This window comes from Plectropomus leopardus, chromosome 17, assembly GCF_026936395.1.
Source record: "Plectropomus leopardus strain MGB_pleo_1.0 chromosome 17, ASM2693639v1, whole genome shotgun sequence".
Classification (NCBI taxonomy): Eukaryota; Metazoa; Chordata; class Actinopteri; order Perciformes; family Serranidae; genus Plectropomus; species Plectropomus leopardus.
This window is the reverse complement of record NC_142192.1, coordinates 1,128,254-1,152,617: the sequence shown is the minus strand read 5'-3', so window position 1 is coordinate 1,152,617 and position 24,364 is coordinate 1,128,254. Positions and strand designations below refer to the sequence as shown.

At 40.9% G+C, this 24,364-nt stretch overlaps 1 protein-coding gene across 3 annotated transcripts; it reads right to left on the bottom strand.

Annotated features, from left to right (window-relative positions):
- mgat1b (alpha-1,3-mannosyl-glycoprotein 2-beta-N-acetylglucosaminyltransferase b) lies at positions 1-23,574 on the bottom strand. 3 transcript variants are annotated; one of them, XM_042506734.2, is made up of 3 exons: positions 23,166-23,574; positions 14,005-15,266; positions 1-6,277 (listed from the first exon to the last, which is right to left on the bottom strand). In XM_042506734.2, exons 2-3 carry the CDS (start codon positions 14,866-14,868, stop codon positions 5,576-5,578), a joined length of 1,566 nt encoding a protein of 521 aa, XP_042362668.1. In that variant the 5' UTR covers positions 14,869-15,266; positions 23,166-23,574; the 3' UTR covers positions 1-5,575. The 3 variants fall into 3 exon arrangements, with proteins under 3 accessions (XP_042362668.1, XP_042362667.1, XP_042362669.1); XM_042506733.2 differs by lacking the exon at positions 23,166-23,574 and adding an exon at positions 22,463-22,863; XM_042506735.2 differs by lacking the exon at positions 23,166-23,574 and adding an exon at positions 20,973-22,426.
- Between the last annotated feature and the right edge of the window lie 790 nt (positions 23,575-24,364).

Here is a 24,364-nt window from a genome sequence, read left to right as displayed (position 1 = left end):
TGTGGGCAAATATCAAAATAGTTGATTTTATTTATACTGTATTAAAGTTATAAACACATCAGGCAGTGGTTTTACACATCACCATACAGACATGGGAATCAGTCAATCTTGTGGATAATCTCCCAAAGCTAATTACAGTACAGTGATAATCAGTCCTCGAGCCTCACCATAGCCGCACTGTTGCAGAAACAAAAACTGTAAAACAATCAGTGGTTTTTCAACAAACCGAAGCTGACCAAACCAGGGTTTGGATGTCAGATAAGTCCAGGTGTCCCTGTGTCAGGGCTTCAGAGCCATCATCAGTCAAATGTCAGACTCACAATGTTAAGATCTCATTTGCAGATTGAAAAGCTTGTTAGAAGTTCAACACTGTTAAATAATTTAAAATAACCTTATCATTTCATCCTTCTTATTAACAGTTTCCTTGGACAAACTTACTTTACTCACCTGCACAAAGCAATGAGGTGGAAATGTAGATTGTGGAAACCTCTGTTAGTACGAGGGAATTCCTTTCAACCATTGCACTAATGAGTCTGAACTGGGCCATGCACAAACAAATCATTACAGTACAAACAACTATACATGTGGGAACAGCCTGAACAGGAGATCAGTCATAAAGGCCACTCATCAGGTTGCCTACAGGTGTCTGAAAACCTGTCTGACAGCAGCAGCGAGGCAGCTGCCTTCACAACAGCATTAACACTCACACCTTTAACCCTTTGAAACTTGGTTCGACATCACTTTTCTTGTCGTGCATTCAGATGTCTTGCACAAGTTTAAACCTTTAAATCTGGAACTATGGCTTGATTTCATTCAAAAAGAAAGAGGTAGTGAGGAACTTGGTAAGAAATGCCCTGCAATTGCAAGAACTTAGTAGATTTAGAAATGTATTTTTTATGAAGCTAAGGAAAAAAATTACAGAAAACTACATTTATAATTATTATAACTATATTATTAAAATTACTTTTACAGAATTATTATTATGTTTCCTTGTTACTGTTTTTGGTTGAGATGTTTTTTTTAACTTCTCCATTTTTTGTTGTTGTTGAGTGACTTTTTTGGGCAAATTTTAAGGTAATTTCCTCGTATTTTTTTTTTTTTTACTATTTTCTTGCCAATTTCTGGGTCATTAGCTTATATGTTATATTATATATTACAGTTCCTCATTGCTTTCTTCCAAGGTTTTTAAAAGAAATCAAACCAGTTTGCTCAAGTTTTAAAGGGTTAAATGTGGTTCGACCTGCTTCATCTGAAGCACACAGAGGCCTTAAAGGGATAGTTTAATTTTTTTAAAGTGAGGTTGTATGAGGTTCTTAAACATAATCAGTGTATCAAATACAGTAGGTGTCAGTCAGCACGCTGCCAGTTTGGAGAAGCAGGCTGGAGTCTGACACTGAAGCTAAGCGATGTACTGCTGTGGAGGAGTCAGCAACAAAACATATTTTTGCTTAAAAAAAATTCCACTCCTTCCACTCCTTCCTCCATCAGTTAGTTCGTGTTACTGTGGGACTTTAGTGAATCCAACACATTTTAAATAGCAAAGTCACCCCATAACAAAAAATATCTGATGGAGGCAGCTGTGAACCAGTAGCTCCTGTATTCAGTGTATTTAGTCACTGTTTTTCTTAATGGAGTCCAGCTTTAACCATCCCTTTTCTAGTGGTGCTTTCAGACGCCTATCCTAAGTAGACCTTTGAACCCTGAGCAAATTGGTGGGATTTTTTTTTTTTTTTCAAATATGGGAAAAAGGCAATGAGCTGGATAAAACATGATTGATAAATTTGCAATAAATTAGCAGATTTGGAAAATTAAAGAAAAAAATAAAGATTTTTATACTCAATTAGGTTACAAAATTATTATATCTTTTAAACATTTTTCCAGCTCATTTGTGGTTTTTTGTAATCATTTTCTTTCATTCTACATATTTTCAGGTAATTTTCTTGTATATTTTTAAATCAATTTCTTGCCAATTTTTCTTTTGTTACTCATTGCCTTATTTCTGTGTTTTTGAAAGTGAACAAAATGTTAAAGAGAATGATATGACGGCTTCATTTTGCGGTTGGAAATCATTGTCTGACATTAAAAATACTCTCAAAATCAATATCAGTTTAAGTGCATGCTATTTTCAAGTGGAACTTTTTTTAGGTGTCTAAAATACATTTTGTTGCTGATCCCTCCACAGCAGTACATCACTTAGCTTAAGTGTCAGACTCTAGTCTGCTTCTCCGAACTGGCAGCGTACCGACTGACATCTACTGTATGTGATATACACTTTCTATAAATAAGTACCTCATACACCTCCACACTGACATGACACTGTGAGATCACTTCTCTGCTTTGATTTGGTATGCACACGATGCTGTAACGGCCATGTTCAAAAACTGATCTTAGGACAGAAGTGCTTAGAATTCCAGAAAAACTCCACCCTAGACACTCTGCTACATCTCGCATACAGGGTTTTCAAAGGGTTTGGTGGTCTTAATTTCTGGAAACAACATCTTCCATTACTTCAACTTATTACTAAGTTCCCAACAAAACACAGTCCCGTTTGGAAATACAACAGTTCTGCCTTGAGTTCTGCTCTGGAGAAGCGACTAAAACCCTGATTCAGGACGGCCTCGGCACACACCATGGTCCCACTGATATTTCCTGAACACATGTCAGTGAATGTCCGTATGTACAGAACAGTTGTGTTTGTTTTGACCTATCTTTGTTCAGCTTTCTTTTCTCTGCCAAAATGCAGTTTGCTTGCCTTTTTTGTCCATTTGTCGGCAGAATTCAGGAAAATTACTGATTCAATCTCACAGTTCCTACAGCTAAAGGCAAGTTAGATTTAAGACGTAGTAAGACTTTTTCAGTGCTACTCTGAATGAAATTTAATACCAATTTTATAGGGGCTCAGTGAAGAAAACAAAAACATGAAAACACATCTGTTTTATGAAAAATTTGCCCCAAATATAGAAAACATAAAACATGAGTTGTGGTGCAGACAAGGGTAGACCAGAATAGGGGAAATACTTGGCATATGTTGGCAAGTTTTTTGGGGTGATATTGTTTTCTCACTTTGCATGTTTGCATTCCACTACCTTAATTCCCATCTTGCCATGCTTGAAAAACTTTTTGCATAAAATACACCAAGCCTCCTGCTATACATTGCCTTGTACCAGTTTCAGTAATCTGGTAAACCTTTAATAGTCATTTTTCATTGAATTTGCAATCCTCATGTCGTTTGGCTGTCCTAATCAGCGGGACAATAATGCGAGAGGCCTAAACTGTTTCTACATACTGAGAAAGGAAAAAAATAATTCATCAAGTCCTACTTTCCATGTCGTCATGTTTTTTAAGACTCGTGATGATTACGACCATTTAATACCAACTGAGGCCCTCATTCTACACTAATGACTTCACAGCCAGGGTGGCACAGTGGTGTCGTGGTTAGCACTGTTGCCTCACAGCAAGAGGGTCCCTGGTTTGATCCCAGGTTGAAACAGGGTTCGGTGCGTATGCAGGGGCCCTTCTGTGTGGAGTTTGCATGTTCTCCCTGTGCCTGTGTTGGTTTACTTGGTATTTTAACTTTGAGTTGGCGGCAAAAGCGAAAAATCTTGTACACTCACTATAAAATTCTCTATTTTCCTCAAAGACTTTCACTTTTTTGGATTTGGAGTCTGCATATAGCCCAACTGTGAAGACTTCAAACGGAAAAAGCCAAAGGCTATTTGACAGATATTTTTGTTGACAAAATGTTAAATATTGTTTGTTAAATGTTAAGAACATATGATCATATGATTTTTGTGCTAAAGCCACAGGGAGTCAGTGGAGAGAGGCTTAAGAGCTGCATGGGGCTCTGCGGCCGCAGGTTGCCGACCCCTGTTCTAAGCCCTCTGTAAAGCAGGCAGGTGTAAAATAACAAAACACATGATTTACTTTGACTGAGAAAAGTGCTTTCATTACAGTCAATATAAACCATGCAAAGAAGCTGGAGGATGTTGTCTGTGCTCCATTGCAGGAGTGTGCAGGGCTCTCAGTGCTGCCTTTACGAGACACATGCTGTATTACATTATAATATTATTATTATATAACAGCTCTGAATAAAACTGCTGTCTCCTTTCTATACTTTATAGCACTCAAGAGACCATAGACTTTATTAAGATGGACAACATGACAGTTCCCCCAAAGTGTAGATTTCAATCTGTTTCGCCCCCTGGTGACTGACTGCAGTATAGGTCTTAAAGCCCGCCCCTCCACGTTAGAGATTGTTTTTATGATAAGTTCCGTTTTAATGAGTTATTCAATTCTACAAAAAAAAGGGGGTTTTCGCCATAATTGACAGCTGTGACAGCCAATCCATGTGCCATGTGCTTGCATTCAATCGGGCTGCTTGTGATTGTTCGGACGGGTGTTTTGGTGGGAACTCCCCCACTGCGGATATCGCTACTGCGCAGACTTCGGCTTTGAATGATGTCACCAGCACATGATGGCAGCAGCCGTATCCGGGATATTTTGGCCTCACTGCATAGCAGTGGGAAATGGGGGCGCGTCATCCATCTTTTTACACAGTCTATACCAGAGACTAACAAAAAAATCTCACATGGTTTGTATTGACTCCAGTAGATGACATGTTTGAAGTCATGTTTGTGGTTATTTTGCACCTACCTGACACTTTATAGGATTCTTAAAACAATTAAGAGCCGCTCAGAGACTGAAGATGAGTGAGCTCAGAGTTTGCTGGTCCGTTGTGAGGACTACTGTAATTTGGGACACTGCTTCTGTTTCTTCTCTGTGTAAAATTGCTGTAGAGACCCTTCATGTTTCATGTAAACCCTGAGGGCTGTGATTTCAAAGAACGAGTGCAGTGCACACGACCTCTGAGTGCCACCTAACACTCTGTCAAACCGTTTTATTTTCCTTTCCACACAAATCTGCTTCTGATTAGTTTATAGACTTCAACATCAACATGATCCAAAGAGTTGGATCAGTTTCAACAGCTTCTAGCAAAATCTTTGCTAACTGAAGAGATAACCAAAGATTAATACATAACACTGTTTTCTCCCGAGTCTGCTTTTGTTTGGCCTCCAGTGAATCATCAGCACAGAAACTCAGGCTCTTTCTGTTAACAACTCAAGGAATTTGCTGCTACCAAACTTCATTTGCAGCTGCTGCAAACATCTGAATGTGATGTTTCATCTACATTTGGCCAGTTATTCACAAGAATAAAAAATACACCAAACAAAGTGGGCCCAGAAAGCAAGGCACATTGCCAGTAGCTGTTTTGAAACAGTGTCTAAATGTGGCATTTTCTTTTCCTAAAAGTTTGAACTGAAGTCTGTGTGGCTGTTGAACTTGCTGATCCTGAATGAGAACCCTATTTCAGAGGCTTTTCTAACGGGGAGGTTTGGGTGAACGCTTGGTCCCCCGCTCCACTCACGTGCAGCCTCCTCTGTGTTGCTTTCATTCTGTCATGAACCACTGCGTCTGCTTGTACTCTTTGGTCTGAGAGGGTGTTCCTCTGAGTAAGGCTCTCTCCCTCCTCAACACCATTCACATTGTTCAATCTGGATCACTCTGGATCAGTATCTCAGCTCCAGCTGACGTCATACTGCTTCCAGCCCTCTGGTGGAGCCAAGAACACCCTTCGACCCCGGTACAGGAAACTGACTACGCCTCTATAACCTGTACGAGGAACTCCGGATTTCAAGTCATCCATCACCCCCAGATTTCGAGCAAAGACTTTAAAACTGTCTCGGCTTGAGTACTCCACCCTGTATGGTCCAAGGCCTTTTAAGCTGCCCGCTTGCTGCAGGTCCTCGATCCTCACCAGAGGCGCGCTGTAAACCTCTTTTTTAAACTTTTCATCATACTTCTCTTTTAGCAAATAAGACAAATCCTGTTTGGTAAAAGGCACAAATTCTGTGTTAAGCTTAATGTAACGAAGGTACTGGTCAAAGAATTGACCTAAACTGACACCTTTCCGGCCAAAGGTGATGGTCCGGGAGATTTCGGGCCGGATGCAGGAGCGGTCCTTGCGCTGCTCCGGTTGACGCATCCAGTCATCCCAGAAGGCCGAGGGCCATTTTGGTTCAAGTTCGTCCCACATCTCCTTAAGCAGCATCCAGCCCAGACCGGGGAAGAAGTCTGTTCTGTAGAGCAGCTCAGCTTTGGATGGATCCACCAAGGCATCTCTGCCGTTGTCGTTCCACGCAGAAACACACCACAGGGTGGGGTCAGAGCGCAGGATCGGGTACAAGGCTCGGAAATACTCAAAGAAGTCCGGGGCCACCTTAAATAAAAGACAGAGAGGCACAAAGGTGAGCTGCTGCTACAGAGATACAGTCTAGTCAACAGAATCATTGACAGGTCAGTTTAACAGCTACAGCTCTGGCTTTATCCTCACTGTGGATGGTCTGCTTTCATTTATTAACCTTTGATTCAGGTGTCTCCACTTACCAAAGACCCTACAGGCCTTTAAAGAATAACTCCTCCTGTTGTCTCTCTTTTTCATAAAAAAAGGATGGTGATCCAGGCATCAAGGGTTAATAGCTGGGAACCCAGCAACATGCACAAATACAGTCAGATGTCCAGCTGTTAACTTGGTGAGCATTATTAATACTGATAGAAATGATGGACAAAACTTTGAATTGCTGGATTTTTGTGCATTGAAACTGACTTTTGGAGCAGTTAAGAGCAGCAGCCAAATGCTGATAACTCAGCTTGTTTTAAGACTTTGGACAAATACGGTTCCAAAGGTTTCCACACTCTTATCTATAATGGCTTCTTTGGAAGTAGGGCATGCCTTTTTGTTTTGCTGTCAGAACAGATCATGCTAACCTGAATCCTGATATTCTTCCTGGCATCAGAGCACTCTTTGTTTCTGTTTCCAGGATGATTTATTCTAATCTTGATTACATGAGTCAGTCAGTGGAAAACTCTGATGCTTTACTGAGTTCAAAGTGCCAGTATAAGTAATGTTAGAGTCCTGTATTTAAAATCTGACTCAAGAAGTGCAGCAGAATTATCAGCAACATGATGCAACGACATAATTCAAGTTTTTATTGGAGTCATATTAGTACACATCATATAGCACAGCATACTGAGATTTTCTTTCTTTTTTGTTTTTGTTTGAACAACAAAATTCAAGAGAGATAAAGTCTATGTTACAAAATCATTCATGCAAGCAACCACAACAACAATAGTAGTTTTTTTCCATCGACTTTTGAGTAATATTTTACTCAGTTTGGCTAGGGTCTGCCTTTCTCTTACTTAACACGCAACTCTCAGGCAGTTGCGGATAAGCACATTAGAAGGTCTTTCCTCCAACTAACTAAACACATTCTAAACAGCTCACCGAATGTTGATTCAAAACTTTTCCAAAACATGCTGTTGATTCCAAACCATTTTCAGGCCTGGAAAACTGTTTTTGTCTTCTAATTTTATAATTCTGCCAGGAATTTTATGACTGTGGGAACTCTGATAAATACACTGCCTCACTCTTGCTGTTGTATGAGTCTATAACTTGTTGTTGTTGTTTTTTTTTTATCCTGCAAAGTATATGTCTAATGCATCATGTTTTAGATGGTTATCATATCTTAATAATGCAGAAACTTAATCAGAGTATAGTAGAGTAAAAAGTTAAATAATTCCCTCTGAAATGTGGATAAGTTGATCTATAAAGTATCATAAAATGGCAATATTCACATAAAGTATAAATACTCAAAATTTTTTCCTTGTGTAAATGTATTTGGTTACTTTCTCCTGCCTGTGAAATATCAGAACAGCCCCTATCTTTAAAGCCTTGTTCAGAGAAGGAAATGTTTTTAAAAGACATCTGTATGTGGCGTGCTGGTGGAACAGGGCTGTAAGACACTGAGCGTGTCATTGCAACATCCCTGGTTGAAATCCAGCAGGAACCTTTGTTGCATGTCATCTCCATCTCTCTCTCCCCTCACTTCCTGTCATCTCTCTACTGTTATTAGCAAAAGGGAAGAATATACAAAAATACATAAAAAAAAATAAAAAAAAGTGCACTGGCTGAACATAGTAAACCTGTCCGAGGCGTCTACTGGCGGCCCTGTAGGGTTGTAGAAGTTAAATGACCTTTAACTGTGTAAACTTACAGAGAGATTAGCCAAAGCAAACAGGGAGAGGTGGTGCCTGGGTTGTCGGGAATAAAAAAGAGGAAGCAGCCAGAGGAGAACAGTTACATAAGTAAAGCCCGATTTTCCCTGCGCACTGGCAAAATAATTGCTGATTTACAGGGCACAGTTTCTCCCTCCAACTACTGGCTGAAGTCACTTTGAATTTCCTCTAACTTTTTTCCTGCTGCTGAGGCACTTTTCACCAAATGTTCACTCTGATGTGTTTTATCCACTGCTGGAAGGAGCAGTTTCACCCACTCAGTGACAATGTCTGTGTTCAGGGCCTCCACATATCATCCAATCAGCAGTTAAATGTACTAATTTCAACACGCAGACTGGGTTTACAGCTGCCCACTCATACTCTTTGCCCTCTCTTTCCAGTCTCTCTGTTATTGTTTCTGCTGCGATCCAAAACACACACACACAGCTACACACTTCAGTAAGACACATCTGCTGTGCAACACACTAACATGGGTTCAACACACTAACATAGGCTCAACACACTAACATGGGTTCAACACACTAACATAGGCTCAACACACTACCATGGGTTCAACACATTAACATTGGTACAACACACTATCATGGGTTCAACACAAACATGTGTTCAACACACTAACATGGGCACGACACACTGACATGGGTACGATACACTAACGTGTGTATGACACACTAATATGGGTACAACACACTAACATGGGTAAAACACACTAACACTGGCACTGGTTAGAGTGCAAAGATAGCACAAAGTCTTGAAGCTGTTGTGGGACATGCTGAGCAGAGCGTCCTCAGAGCAGCTCCAGTCATCATTAACCCATATTTGATTGGAAGCCATGTAATTAGACTTTTACCATGGAAAGACTGTCCAACCGCTTCAAACTTGCCGCACCTACCAGAAGACGCACAATTACAACCTCCTGCTGTGTTTACAGGTTCTGTTTAAACCCTCTGACTTTGACTTCACTTTTCCAGTCCTGCTGGAGATCCAGGGGGAACCAGTCAGGTCTGGATTCTGTGCACAGTATGTGCACAAACAAACACATGTAAAAGTGGCAATATTTCCATCTGATGGGACGGTGAGTCATAAAAGCATAGGCTCATGTTGGAATCTGTCACTCACTGTAAAACATCTTATAGCTGCGATGAACAAACAGAAAGAATACATTACAGAGTCAGGATGTGCATACAGATGGTTTCATGGACTGTAAAGCTATGTGAGGTCAGGAGCTACCTTCACACAAATCTGTTACACTGGCCTGCGGCACTCAGTTACAGCGCTCTACTGCTGGACCAGTCTAAGGGAGCCAAAGGGCCAGTGTGTAGAATTTAAGGGGATATATAGGCAGAAGTGTAGTACGTTTTCTTTAATATTTTATCAGCTGATAAAAAGAGCTGCTGAGTTCTCCTTATCTTAGAATGGGCTGTTTATATCTACATTGGGAGCAGGTCTTTGTTAATAGAGATGGCAGTGTTGCACTGCCATGTTTCTGCAGTAGCCCAGAATGGTCAAACCAAACAGTCAGTTTGTTTACATGCATAGTTCAGTGGGGCTACGGTCATAGCTCCATTAAGCCACTTAATGTGACTACTAGCCTTGTCTCAGTATACAAGCAACGGGAGAGAATCCATTTATTGATGAGGTCTGTCCGACTGCTCCACAGCAGGTGGAGATATGCCATCTTTCAGCTAGTTGGAAAAAAAAAAGTCTATGTCTATGATATAGACCCACATCAGCAAAACTGTTTAAATACATAAACTTCGGAGTAGAATATCACTACATCACATACATATAATAAAACGGCGCTTAGCAAACTCTGCATTCATTGATTAGTTTGACGCCACATAAAAAAAAATATCTGTTGAAGTGTAGCCTTTGCTAAATTTAGAATATTTTCAGCGCTTTACCTTGCTGTAAGACAGCTCTTACTGAAGCCCTTAGATCAAAAACACCAGACTCCTCAGCTGCTACTCTACTGCTGCCTCCATCAGCTGTTGTGGAAGGTAAAGAGGAGACAAGATTCAAACTTGGTGAACACTTAAACTGATATCAATTTTTTTAGGTGGCTAAAATAAAGGACATCGCTTAGCTTCTGTGTCTGTGCTGTGGGGCTGTACTTAATTTATCAGAGGAGGGGGGTTGCTGTGGTGTGACTTTTTCATTTGAATTAAATATAAAACAATCCCTTTTCAAGTTGTATGTCCCTCACCTAAGCCAAAATTAAAGAAAAAAGTCCCTCCTCAGTGCCCACATGTTTTAAAATGTCTGACCCATTTTGTACCACTCCTTCCTCCCTCACAGGTAACGAACAGTCCCTATCCCTAACCACTGAGGGAGGCCAGCACAGTGACTATGTGCACGTGAGGAACACCTAGTCCAATTAAAGTCAGACTGAGGTGTGCACATGACTGAGCTCATCTTCCAAACGCCTTATCTGGGTGTGTTAGTCTTTATTTAAACTTATTTTAGTTTTTATTTATTTTAATTTCAGTTGGACTAACACGTTTACATGTATTTCAAAAGTCCAGTTTTTGTTGGACTAATACAATAACTTCTTCTAACATTATGTAAACGTACTGGCTCCAGATTTGGCCATTAGCATTTTTGCATCAGTCAGCGTAGTAAAAAGTCAAACTGCAATGAGCAGCGCCGGAGTTACACTTTTTGTAGCGTGAAAGTGCTTTATTCAGTGTTTCTAGGGGTTTTAATCTCTGGCTCCATTTGTTTTTGAGAGGAGGTGACCTGCATGGATAATTCAGCTTTCGGTGAAACCTCCTGATATCTGGATCTTCAGTTATCGCAGAAAAAAAGTGACTTTACAGAATGCTACTTTACAGTTGGCTGAACTGCTTTAATGTGATTAAATTAAAGGTTTAACATTAACACTATTATTAACCCATTATTATTTACCCATCATTATGGTGGGTTGTTGAGAAAAATGGATACAATTTGTGTTGAGAAGTGTGAGGATATGATTAGCCTAGCTTAGCATAAGGACTGTAAGAGTAGGGAAAAAACTAGCTCCATCTTAAGTACAGAAATACACCTACCTACTCCTACAGCTCACCTATAAACCACATCCTGACTCTGAGCTCCGGAATAAGATACAGACATGAGACTGATGTCAATCTGAACACTTCACTCACAGACAGATGTGAATAAGTGCATCTATTAGAATGTTGACCTGCTGAACAGCTACATCCAGGCAATCTGTTTTTGACAACATATAATAGTTCCATGAAACAAAGAGGTCTGAGAGGAGACAGCAGCCTTTAACAGGACACTGAGCCTTTCTGCTGTGGATTGTTTGAACGTTTTCTCAGCGCAGTGCTTTAAAATGCTTTGTTAATGGGCTGGTCTAGACTGAGGCAGTGTCCATACATCAGCAGCAGGGACACAAAGTACCATCTTAACAATGTCTTTTAGTTAACATGAATGAGAGGTGGGGATGTAGGTGTCAGTTTACAATAACACCCCCAACATTATCAGCAGCCCTCTCTAAAGGCTCAACCATAAAAGGCCTGTGAGGAGGTGAGTGAAACTCCCCACTGCAGGATCTCTGAACTTAAACTAAAGCAACCTCGTCTAATTTTACGTGCAGTTTCAGATTTTCATGGTATATACATAACCGTCTTAGGAAATATTGCGGAATCACACTATCACAGTATTACAGAATCATTATTGTCATCAGTTTCAATGACCCTTAAATCATAGTTGTTAAATCATAGCTGTGTTGTGTTTTTCCAATACCATAGATAAGTAAATGTACACGGTCTGATATAAACTGGTATACTGTTGCAACCCTAATGTGCATTAACAAAAATCCACCAAAATGTGGTTTTGGAAACTACTGCCAATATCTAAAGTGGAAACTTAAGACAAGACACAGATGTTCAACAGCTGTCTCACCACTGTCAGCGTTTTGTTTTTGTTTTTTTCTATTCGTGGGCAGCTTCTCCATTTTCTGGGCACATTGCATTGTAGGACAGTGGTGTTTGCCGACAATGCCATCACAAATCAATGTACACTCAAGGAAATTTAAAATGAGCCTCTGTAAATTCTACTATAAATAACCATGTCGTTAATTTGTTAAAAATGTGGATACATTATATGGCAACCGGTAAATGGAAAAAGTCACTGGCCAAGCATAGTTTACCAGCTGAAATATTGAATTGCTTTTCTGGCTTACATATTTGTCTCAGCACATTTCATGGCGATATTAAGGTATTGTGCTGAATGCAAACATCTTGAAGCAGCAATGACAAGATGATTACAGTTAATCAATTTAAGCCTAAATAAAACAAAAAGTCTTGATCTCAAAAATCTACTGCAGTATTTGCTGTTAAATGTACATAAGGATCAAATCTTTGAAGGTTTTGTGAACCTGTCAGATGCTTAATCATTTTAATCAACTTTAACCTCCTCTTCAGACTTCTCACCCTCTACCAAAGAGAGAGAGAGAGCGAGAGAGAGTGAGTGTGAGTGTGTGTGTGTGTGTGTGTTTGTGCATGTGTGTGTAAAACTCTGCCAACCGTCCAAAACCAGGCCAACCACACTGTAACATGTGCTGCAAGAGATCTACAGATAAGGCTATGGCAGAATTTCCCCAGATCAAAGCTGGCAGTATAGCAGGTCCAAGAGGTGAACCACAGCTGATCTCACTGTGAATGGATGGAGCCCATTCCATACCCTACCATACCATCGTTTTTGATATTTGTTGTAGATGTGAAACTCTTATTGAGCTTTCTAATTTTCAAACATATTCATAAAAATTAATAAAATGAGGACTTTGATGCTATTATTAAAAAAGGGGGTGTGTTTTTAACTTTGGTGAGTGTGGTTTGCATCATTAGGTGGGTTTCCATTACAGATTTGTGCAAAGTTTAAGCAATAATGTCAATAATGTCAAAATGTCAATAAAACACAATTGTGAGATGACTGTGTTTCCATTGACTGATGTTGTGCAACTTCTCCTCTGGTGATAACATTCCAAGAAGCATGGTGATGAATGTTCGAAACATTCGCAGCTTCATTTCTATTGCAGCCACCACACAAGCCATCGTTATTTACAATCCAAGGCCACTTAGGCGTGTTATGGAGCCATAATGGAAAGGCCAGCCTCTTATACATGGGAGCAACCGCGTATGAGGTATTTCTGGGAGCTGATAGTCCAGGATTTCACAGAGGAATTGTGGATTCAAAACTTCCAGATGATCCACTCAACTTTTGAAGTTATGTGATGCAATAACACTTCTTGTAGCTCCTCATGAGGGAGCCAGTTCCTACTGACAAGAACATAGCCATAGCATCACATGAGCTAGAAAAGCCAAAAAAGTGTTTCCACTGACTGTATAATATGGCTTTTTCAAATTGCCTGAAATATCACCTCATGCGAGTGTAAAACATTTTTGCAAGTTTTTTTCAAGACTGATGTGTTTCCATTAGGCATACTTTATATTCGCAATTTCAATTTGTGCAATTTGAGAGTTACTGGAAACCCACCTATAATTCAGTCATTCATTCCCAAAACCTGACTTTGTTCCTCACTCCAACCAACAAATCTCTTTGTGCTAGACAGCAGGAAAACATCTCCCAACTGCTCACTGCTAGCTATGTGCCTCTTTCTTAAAACATCACCTTCCTTGACTTCTCTCCACTCAACTTGATGACTGGCAGGAAACACCTGCTGATGGGGCACTGAACTGCATCATGCACCACTGCCTGTATCAACCGCTGGACCCACCATACAGACCTCTGCTGTTTCTTTACTGTCAAACTATCAAATCAAAGAAAAAAGCGAGCTATCAAAGGGGACAATGCCTGCTGTGATGTGTGCTAATGTTCAGAGAATGAGGCAACAGTGGGAGCACTCACCTCCAGGTCGTCCTCCACTATGACCACAGTGGACTGGGAGAACGTGTTGAACACTTGATTGAGTGCCCAGTGATAATGTCTGGAAATTTTGTAGTAGCCCTGGAACTTCCTGTGCTCTGGTCGGACCCTGATGTCCGACAGGTCCGGTTGGCTAATGTGCGTCACTTGATCTCCATATGAGCCAATGACACGAGCTGTCTCAGCGTGGCCGCAGTCCTGGCTGACAATGATTGGATAGAGTTCTTTAGAAGGCCGGTATTGTATTAGTCTGTCGAGGCTCCTTTTTACCGTCACTCTGTCACAAGCAATAACTAGAATGGGTATGATGACTTCTGGACTGGCTGTGGAAGAGGTCAATTTGTGCTTCTCATCAGTCTCTTCCTTTATTTCCACAGCCTGCTGCTGTTCTGACTTAGAGTCTGGAGCTACTGTAGCAGCAGGCTTTGGTGTGTGTTTTACCTGGTCCCCATCATCCACACTGTTCCCCACAGGCAGTAGAGCCTTCTGTGGCTGGTGAACAACCTCTTGTTTGATTTCTTTCGTATCCTCCGTTTCTCTTTTCCCGACGTCTTTCTGCCGAGCCCACACTGCTCTGTGACTTTCAATCTGCTTCAGGAGCTTTTTCTGGGTCTCCAGCTGAACTTCAACCTCCTCTGCCAGCCGGATCACCTCCCCGGCCAAGTTGACCCGACCTCCTTTCCCTCTGCCCACGCCCCACTCCTCCTTTCCTCCTGGTTCGGCTCCACCACCTTCTCCGAGGCGGCCGATGGGAGGACGACCCCAAAGATACAGTAGAAGCAAAGCATTCCAGGCGACAAACAGGAAAGCACCGCATAGTATCAGAGAACCTTTCTTGCGAACCATGGCCCAATGACACTAGGGAAGGGATGGGGGAAAGGCTGCAGGTAGGGAATCAGTGATAAAACCAGAGTGAGAATCCTATAGACTGTCGTGGCAATCTCACATGGGCACCAAGCTGATATCCAGTCGCATTATTTTTTCACACAAGTTTTTCAGATTTGAGCGTCATCCTATCTTTTGGTCAGGAGGGCATCAGGAGGAGGACTGTCCAGTTTAAAGACGATTCACATGTTCCCACTGTGTAATGCATGCATTCCGGGAAATCCCATACAGACAGGGAGATGAGCTGAGACAGGACACGCAGAGTCAAACACGGGGAGGTTAAAGTGAAAAAAAGGGGGAAAGTGGGGTCACTTTGGGTTGAGGGAGCGTGACTCCTCAGATCTTATCCTTCAGACATCCTGAAAACAAAGAGGAAGAACACGTCATCAGCAGAATGAATGGTCTTCAACTTTAAATAATGGAAAGCCTCTTTCAGTCGTGTACATGTCTGTAAAATTCTGCACAAGTGTGAATAAATACACCAACAAGGTCATGATGTTCTTATGTATGACTCATTTTTGTAGGATGTGCAAACGAGTCAAAAGAGAGTTTAAAGGAGGGCTAATGCTATGTAATTACATTTTTTTCCAGCACAGAGAAGGTAATTTTTTAATGTTTTTTTTTGTTGTTGCTTTTTTGGCTTTATTTGACAGGACAGCTTCAGCATGAAATTGGGAGAGAGGGGGGGATAACCTGTAGCCAAGAGCTGGAGTTGGAATCAAACCTGCGGCCGCTGCAGCAAAGCCATGGCCTTTGTTAATGGGATGCCCGTTTTTTAAACATCTTTCAAAGTGAGGACATTAATCATTTCAAACAATTAACAACATTTAACAGACCACACCAGAACACAGGGCACAGATTATGGAGTAAATTATTGATTGGCTGAATTTTACCCAGGTGGAGCTTTTTAACATTACAGTCGATGGAGCATCCAGTGGCTCAGTTAGTAGAGCGGCGGCCTCATGTACAGAGGCTATGTTCTTGCCACAGCAGCCGCTGGTTTGATTCCAGCCTCAGCCCTTTGCTGCATGTCGTCCCCTCTTTCTATCCCCATTTCACGCTTAAACTGTCCTGTCCGAATCATCTTAAAATATACAAAAAAACATTACAAACTGTAGAATGTCACATTTTGTTGGGTCAAGTTGTCAGGGAACAGCAGGCTCTCTCTCACCTGATGCTAACTCTATTGCAGTGTCTGCCTCATGTGCACTGTATTCTTCACGTCCATCACTGTTTACTGTCAGGTAGGTGTGTTTTATCCTTGCTGACCTCACTGTTGCCCTTGGACCAGCAAAGATTAATTATCGTTTTTTATGATAATGTTGGCTCTGATGCAGACAATATCATGATGTAAGCTTCTTTTTTTTTTTTAAGTAATAAACTAGAATTTGTGCCTCGTGGTTGTATGCCTCTGCACACCAGTCAGGTTTCTCATACACTTTACATCCGTGTCTGTGAAAACATAGATGCTTCACACACACATCTTCCCCTCAACAGCACAGCAGATCTTTACAATCAGCACAGTTTACAGATTAGTTTAACAAACTCAGTATCTGACAGGTCCCCTGCTGTTCCTGAGACATGATGCTGAGTAATGGCCAGAGAAGTGTTTTTGCAGAACATTGACATCATAGTGATGGCCTTTGATGTTTATATAAAATGTCATCACTTCATCATTATATCCTATAATACGGTGTTGTCATAATCAGGGTATAAATTCTTGAGTTATGGCCAAAAACATGTTCTGTGAGGTCGCAGCAACCTTTGAACTTTGACCAACAACGTCTGATCAGTTCAATCGTGAATCCAAGTGGACGTTTTCACCAAATTTGATCATGCCATATCACCTTCATGAGAATGGGACATACGGACAAACCAACAACTCGAAAATATATTGCAACAGATATCATCAGAATTAAATAGGTAGAATAAGAAAACTAGCAGAGGCGACTGCAACAGGCAGGTATTAAAATATGTCATGTGTCCAGCTGTCCGTAGCACCAATTATCAAAAATTGTTGAGTATAAAAAGCCGGCATTGTGTGTCCACACAGATTCACCACCTGGTTTTCTTATTCTGGGATCAGATAGTCTCCGATTTCATTCAGGGGGTTACCAGTTTTAGACTGTATTTTATTTAGGCAAATTTCCATGTAGCATCTTAAGCTTTAATAAAATTGAACATTTAAGAACTTTGGCTTTTTTTAGTAATCAGACAGGGCTCTTGTAGATATTTATTTTTCTCTAAGAAAGGTTAGGAAAAAAAACTATCCTAAGGTATCGAGGTATCATATCTGCAATAGTATCAGAAAAATCTGACAAATACTTAGCTTCATATGACAGTGTATTAGCACACTGCAACAATCTCTCACTGCATACATTCTCCACTAACGCCCACACTCTGAAGATGTTTCAGATCAAACGGGCATTGTAGCTCTCTCTGCTGATGGTACTGGCAGGCTTCAAATTCAACTATTTTTCCATTGCAGAGACCAAATCCAAAAATCCACTCCTTTATCACAGAGACAGATCCAGCGGTGTTACATTCCTCTTCAGAAACAGATAAAAGTGGAGTGACATGGAATTTCTGATGCTTGCGACCCTGAACAGGGACTTTCTCTGACATGTCAGATGGGCCAACAGGACGTCCTGTTCATCTCCATATGAGGGTCAGTGTGAGACGCAGCAACATGTGAACAAAGATATGAAATGTCCAAAAGAGCCTTGTACTGATCACCAGAATTTTTGGGAAAGAGAAATACTTTTTCAGTTTGTCTGACTGTTTGCTTTGTTTCTTTAGAACATTTTAACAGTTCAGGCTGTGTTAGTAATCATGATCTTCTGTTCTCCACTGAAGGCAATAATGGGTGATTGCTGTTATCTTGTTACTTGTGGCAGCAGCAAAATTGAAGTCACTGGAAATGTTTTTAAATATTGACACAATTTCCCCTCTAAAAAAGAAACTATGACAGGATCAGTGAGTGTTAACAAAATCGTAATCAAAAATCTTAATTCAACAGTGCTCAGAATCTAGATGACCAAATTAGCTATTGGCAGATGTGGTTGTAAAGACCTAATAACAACATTTTTGTCCTAAAGCCTAAATTTGTAGTTTCAGGCAACCAGCCTTTTTATCAGCAAATAATAGAATTTGGGTAGTGTGTAATATTTCATACCTTCATGAAATTTTACCAGGGTATACACTTTATGATGGCTTAAGTGTGCTGTGCTAACCCCCACCAGCTTTGAGCATGCTACTAACTTTCAGCTTCTCACACTAATAAATACACAATAGAAACCCACAAAATGTTCAGAAAAGCACATATTAATTCAATTCATATGAATTCAACTTTCTCTCATTCACGGAAGACTGATGAGGATAGTTTGCTTGTTGAACTCACCATCAGACATACTTCATCCATTCTCAATAGAAACAAAATAAAACTTACTCTAACTGTCTTGGTTCCTCTTGCTAGTTAACAAGTCCTCTTTTCCAACAATCACCAGCTCAAGTTTGGTCAAAATAAATCCTTAATTTACCTAGTTTTTTGTAAAAAGTGTTTTTCCCCACACTCTCTCTCTGCCTGCTGGCTGCCAGCTGTTTACAGTCCTGTAACTTCTCTATCCATCACTAGGTGTCGCCGTCTTTCAGCTCAGCTGCTTGTTCACTAGTAGAGACCAGACACTGAGCTCTGGTGGTGTATGCTGTGCACTACATGTAATACCTTCACCTCCTACAAAAATACCTTCAGGATTCTCTGCCCTTCTATACTGTAATACCCTGATACAGAACAGCATTTCAGATTTCATATATCGTAGCTATATTACAACCAGTAAAAGAATGGTCAAGCCAAAAAACTCAATCTAGAGTGGAAACCGTGAGTCATCATCAGTCAAATTACACAAATTGGTGAAGTGATTCACTGTTAAAGTCATCAGTCAAGCCAACATGCCAAGCATCCTCTGGTTGCAGCTCCTCCAACTGTAAACTGAATGTCTTTGTGTTATGAACGGTGGATCGGACAAAATGAGACATGAAGAAATCACTTTGGGCTCTGGGAAACAAATTCTTATTTGCTCATGAAACGGAATTAGACAGAGGGGACAATAGTTTTGCTGTCCCCGAACCACTAAAGCATAGAAAGAGCAGGTTGGACAACTAAAGTGAAGAAGACATCAGTAGAGATTTCTTTCAACTGTCTTGAAGAGGTTGAAAGTAATATTCCTGTCAGCCCTCTGCACTTAGCTGCACATTATGGTCCCAAATGGTTAAAACAAATGCTGTTTGACCCGAACTTTGTTTCTGTTGTGACATGAGCACAAATGGGTCACAGCGATCTCTAAAAGCTTGTTCATACATCAGTAAGTTCTGTAGCAATGTTAGTGGTTCACCTGAGAAAAGAGAAGAGATGAACATTTATGTTGTAATTCATATACAGCTAGGGGAGAGAATCTTCTGAGTGCGATGGTGGATGGACATATGAAAGCTGGTTTGTAAACTGCTGCACCAAAACACCAAGTCAAATTCCTTGTGTATGGAATGTACTGCAATAATGTAATGTAATGTAATGTAATGCAATAAATTCTTATTCTGATTCTGAGAGCTGGATAGTGGGAATATCACAGTGAGGTGGACTTAAGTAGCTTTAATCTAAAACCTGATGAAGTGGATTAAAATATCTTACACAGAATATTGCATTAGTTTGCCACATGCTTATTTTCTGACACTGTGAAAAACAATGTTAATGAGAACAACGAGCAGAGACTGGATCAGAGGGCAGACCATGACTATTCTTAAACACCACACACTAGGCCTGGGTGGTATCACCTACACCAGGATATTTGGAAATCTTGAGTTAGTTTTTCAATACAGTTATAAATACAAGCACTCCTCTTTATATTATCAACTCGCTGTATGTAGTGGACAGCACGCACCAGCTGAGCTGAAAGACACAGCGACACTTTGTGGTGGAGGGAGAAGTTACAGGACTGTAAATAGCAGGCGGCCAGCAGGCAGAGAGAGAACGTGGGGAATAACAACATGTTTTTTACATCTAACTTGGTGTATTAAGGATTTATTTGGACCAAACCAGAGTTGGCAACTGTTGGAACAGTGGACTTGTTAACTAATTTACTAGCAAGAGGAACCATGACAGTTTGGGTGAGTTTTATTTTGTTTCTGTCGAGTCTGAATGAAGTGTGTTTCATGATGAGTTAACAGGGTAATTTAGCCTCTACAATCTTCTGTAAAAGAGAGAATGCTGAATTCAAAAGGTGTACAGTTGTATTTCCCTGTTTAATAAGGGAAATAGGTGTGAGAATATTACTTTTCTTTACATTGTGTAACCTACCATGCACTGTGTAATAATGTCTCCCAACTCTCAACACTCACTGTCCAACAGTGGAACACATTCAGTCCAGCTTGGTCCAGCTGACACACACAATTCACATTTGTCATCTGCTGAATTATAATTTGTGTCCCCACCTGAAGTGAAATTATTAGAAAGGCTTGTGAAAGGTGTCTCATAAACAATTTCTGCAGAACAGATCAATCATACATGTCAATGAACAGCCAAACTGCATTCTATTCACCACATCACTGGTTAGTTCCCTTGACTGGACCAGATAATATTAATGTGATCAAAGATATTTTGATCTAATGACCATTGTGAACACTGAGCTACCTAAAAATGCTTTATATTAACTCTTGCTTCATCACAAACCCCTTTGAGTGCATTCTAAACACCAACTCATGTCTGTACATATAGCAGCATGTACACAGCATGTGTCACATCTGATTTCCCCCTGGAACCTGTACATGCTGGCTGTGCTGGTTGTTGTAGAGATAGTGGGAGTACACTGCACACATACAAACATTTCTAGCTGAATCACTGTATGGAGGAATTTCACAAATCAGTATGTCAAAATCTGAGCTACCTGAAAAACTAGATTCCCCTGAAGGGAAAGGAGAAGACTTTTATTATTCAGCTGAACTGATTCTTGAAATTAGTTTTCTTTTTAGTGTCTGATTATACCTGAGATTAGGCTGTACAAAGTCCAACTTACCATGAACAAAAAGGCTCCAGTGCATATGTTGAAATGCTGACAGAGTTCTCCAGTCCAAGAAAATTACAAGAGTGTCAACAGTGTGCACACTGAGGGACGGACAAAAGGAGTGAGCGAGTTAGGGATGAAGGTCACCCCGACTCCCCCACAGCTCCTCAGCATTAGAAAAGCCTAAACCAATTAGTGCTGATAAATATAGGCCTGCAATAATCTTGTAAGGATGGATGTTTGACTACAAGGAACAAGCGCTCTGATTAGCAACAGATCTTTGGCTGTGCTTCACTGCTCTGCAGGCTATTAACATGTCACACCTGTTTATCTCTATATTACCATTACCAAACAAATAACCCTCACACCCATATTCCACGTGTCCCCCTACTGACACACAGAAGATGTTTGAAAACAGCTTATAGAGCAGTCACATGTTATGGTGATGATGGCTGTGGACAGATTCCAAAGGAATCCAAATCCAACACACTACGGCAAACATGACTGGCACACTGAGCAGATTTATTCCTGAACTCTTTTATATGTGTCAGAGGCAAAAAAATAATAATCAAGATTGTTAAAAATGTATTAAAAAAACAGATGTTAAAACACTTGTTCAAGGTTTTCCCTGAGATACCGATATTGTTATCAAATACTTGTGACAACAATATGTCATGGATGCAATTTTATATTTTTAAGTCATACAATAAACTTTGTCAAAAAAGACATCAGTTCACTGAAACAGTAAACTTCATTGGGAGTTTGAGCATTCTAAATGTATCTAAGCATCTTTTTTCTGCATTATGATCTATTAAAAAAAATACACTGTTCATATCGTGTATACTGGAAAACTTATAAAATAACGATGTATCCCTAATGGGCAAATATCTATTGATTAAATTGGCTGCCTGATATATCGTCAGGGCTCTGACAGAAGCATCTTTCTGTGTGATGCAATTTAATTCAACAGAAACACAGAATACATTCTCAAAAATGACCAGAAATATGAATCCACGTCTCTCTGAAACAGTGTTAACAAAAACTAGACTTCCATGAAGTTACAGTTTACTGCACTGTGGTTTTACACTGCATTAGTTTTAGCTCTGTGGGTATTTCGAGTATTTCACTTGAGTTTTTAAAGAGTTCATGAACTCAAATTACTTAAATGATCATTTTGACAGATAAAGTATAAACAAAAACCCTCTGAAGCAATCTAAGATAACATTTTTATCATGAAAATACAAAAAACTGCATAGAGATAAACACGCACACACTCTTTTGCACGCACACACACACGCATACCACATTAGGCAACACTGGCTCAATGAAACTAGAACAGTAGGATGAATTTGAGAGGGAAAGAAAAAGAGTCAGACACGATCAGGGTACTTTAAGTCCTCTAAGTGAGCAGAGACAGGAAAACCAGACGTCTAATGAGATTATGCACCAAACAACAAGTGAGCTCTAGAGCTGATGAATACAAAGTGGAAAAGTCACCGTACCTGAACTCGGAGCAGCCTACAGATCTGTCATGCCCCCCCCCCTTCAACTGGACTAAGTGAAGTTTTGTAGACTGTGAACAGAATGGAAGGATGGGCAGAGGGAGGGAACTGTTGCTCCTCTCACAAATTGTACCAGCTGAAACTCTACTCTTGTGTTAACCCCCTCCTCCTGCCGTCAGACAACGTGGAGCTGACTGGTAGGAGGACAGAGAGAAGCCTGCTGCGGCAGCAGCTAGAGAAGCATCCAGCCACAGCTTCACAGGAGCACCCTGTGGGACGGCTGGAGGACTGGCAGGACTGGCCGCCTACACTGCAAATATTAAATACTATTAACTTCCAACTGCTTTAGTGTCCACAGTGCAAACAGCAGGTCACCGGCGGTGCAGCTGTCCGCTGTGTTGACATGAAGCCCAGCTGTTACATTCCTTAGTGAAGCTGTTTAACACCTAACTATCTGCTGGCTTACTTACAACAGAGCAGTGTGTATGTTTACTGCACCAGGGACACAGCCGCTGTGTATTTCCTCTGCTGTAGTTTAATCGGGACATTAAGTGTCTTATAACAAGCTAACCTGTTCTGCTGGCATGCTGTTAGCTAGCTAGCAGGCTAACGCCGAGCAGCAGCACAGAAGGTTTTCTATTCCCGAGCAGTCTTGATCGGAGCCATGCGCGGACAGTTAGCAGCTGCAGACACTCTCACTCACCTCTCACATGCCGCTGTGAACCAGTCGGTATGACTTGCACCGTGAAAGCAAATGAAGCTCACATGAAGTCGCAGCACGGACCGGCTAGCTGGCTAGCTAGCTGCCGTTAGCTAGCGGAGCCACCGTTATGTTTGCTTCGGTGTCACATTCACAGCACATCTCTGCACTGCTCCTTAGCGGCTCCACTGCTGCCCGCTCCTCCACCTCTGCTTCCCATCATCCCTCCGGCTCCCCTCCTCTATCCAACCCCAGGAGCTGTTGCTGGCAGCAGGCTGCAGAGTCTGCTCAGATCCGACCGTCACACTGCCACCGGCTTGTCCGTCCACAGTGACATTTTTCAGCTAGCAGTCATCTCCTCTGCCCTGCTCCAGTCTCTGCGCTCCGGCTGGCAGCTGGCTCTACCACAGGCTCCCTCAGCTCAGGGATGATGACGGCATTTTTCATTTGGCCATACAAAACTACACTTCCGGATTATTGACTCGTTTAGGGTCGAGTTGACCCGAGCCGGGTCATCTGCCCAACAATTTCCCCTCTCTATCAGAATAATGACACATTCTTTTTTATCTCCCTTATCAACAATCTCGGGCACCAACATCCAAAATCTGTTTTCTGTGTGGATATAAAGGCTCATTTCACTGAAGTACTGCACGTCCATACAATTTAATGAATGGTCGAAACTGAAGCAGCAGAGGCTGCGGTGTGAGGCAAAGTAGAAAAACAATGGATCCTACACTATACTTCCCGCGATGCAACTGAAAAGCATGTTTTATTACAACTCCCTTTGTGAGAAAACTTATATGTATAACGAATACAATAATGTGAATAATCATCATCATAATAATGAGTTTATTAGTAGAGGAGACCGGGGTTGGTTGGCACACAGCTATTTCTTTAACTGCGGAATGTTCAATCTCAAAAACAATGTGCGCCGTTTTGCGACAGTTTTCAGGTTGAAGTATGCGTTTCCTCAAAACAGTGTGCAACCAGCTGTAATTGAGGTCTGTTTCTTCCCCACACTTGCTTTGGCAATAAAATAAAAATACAATTTAGATATTATTTTTTCCATGTCTATAAAGCCCCTTTGAATTAAACTGAATACACCCAGCAGTATTTAAAGGTAGTGTGCCTGCATAACACAATCAGGGTTTCAATGCACCACTGTTTCTGTTTAGATAAACACTGTGCTATGTTTTGTCAGG

Bases quoted from the DNA above. Each gene is read 5' to 3' on its own strand.
- mgat1b (XM_042506734.2), bottom strand. From the start codon at position 14,868: ATGGTTCGCAAGAAAGGTTCTCTGATACTATGCGGTGCTTTCCTGTTT. The intron at 6,278-14,004 runs GTGAGTGCTCCC...CTTTTATTTAAG, and splicing joins TAGTGGAGGACGACCTGGAG to GTGGCCCCGGACTTCTTTGA.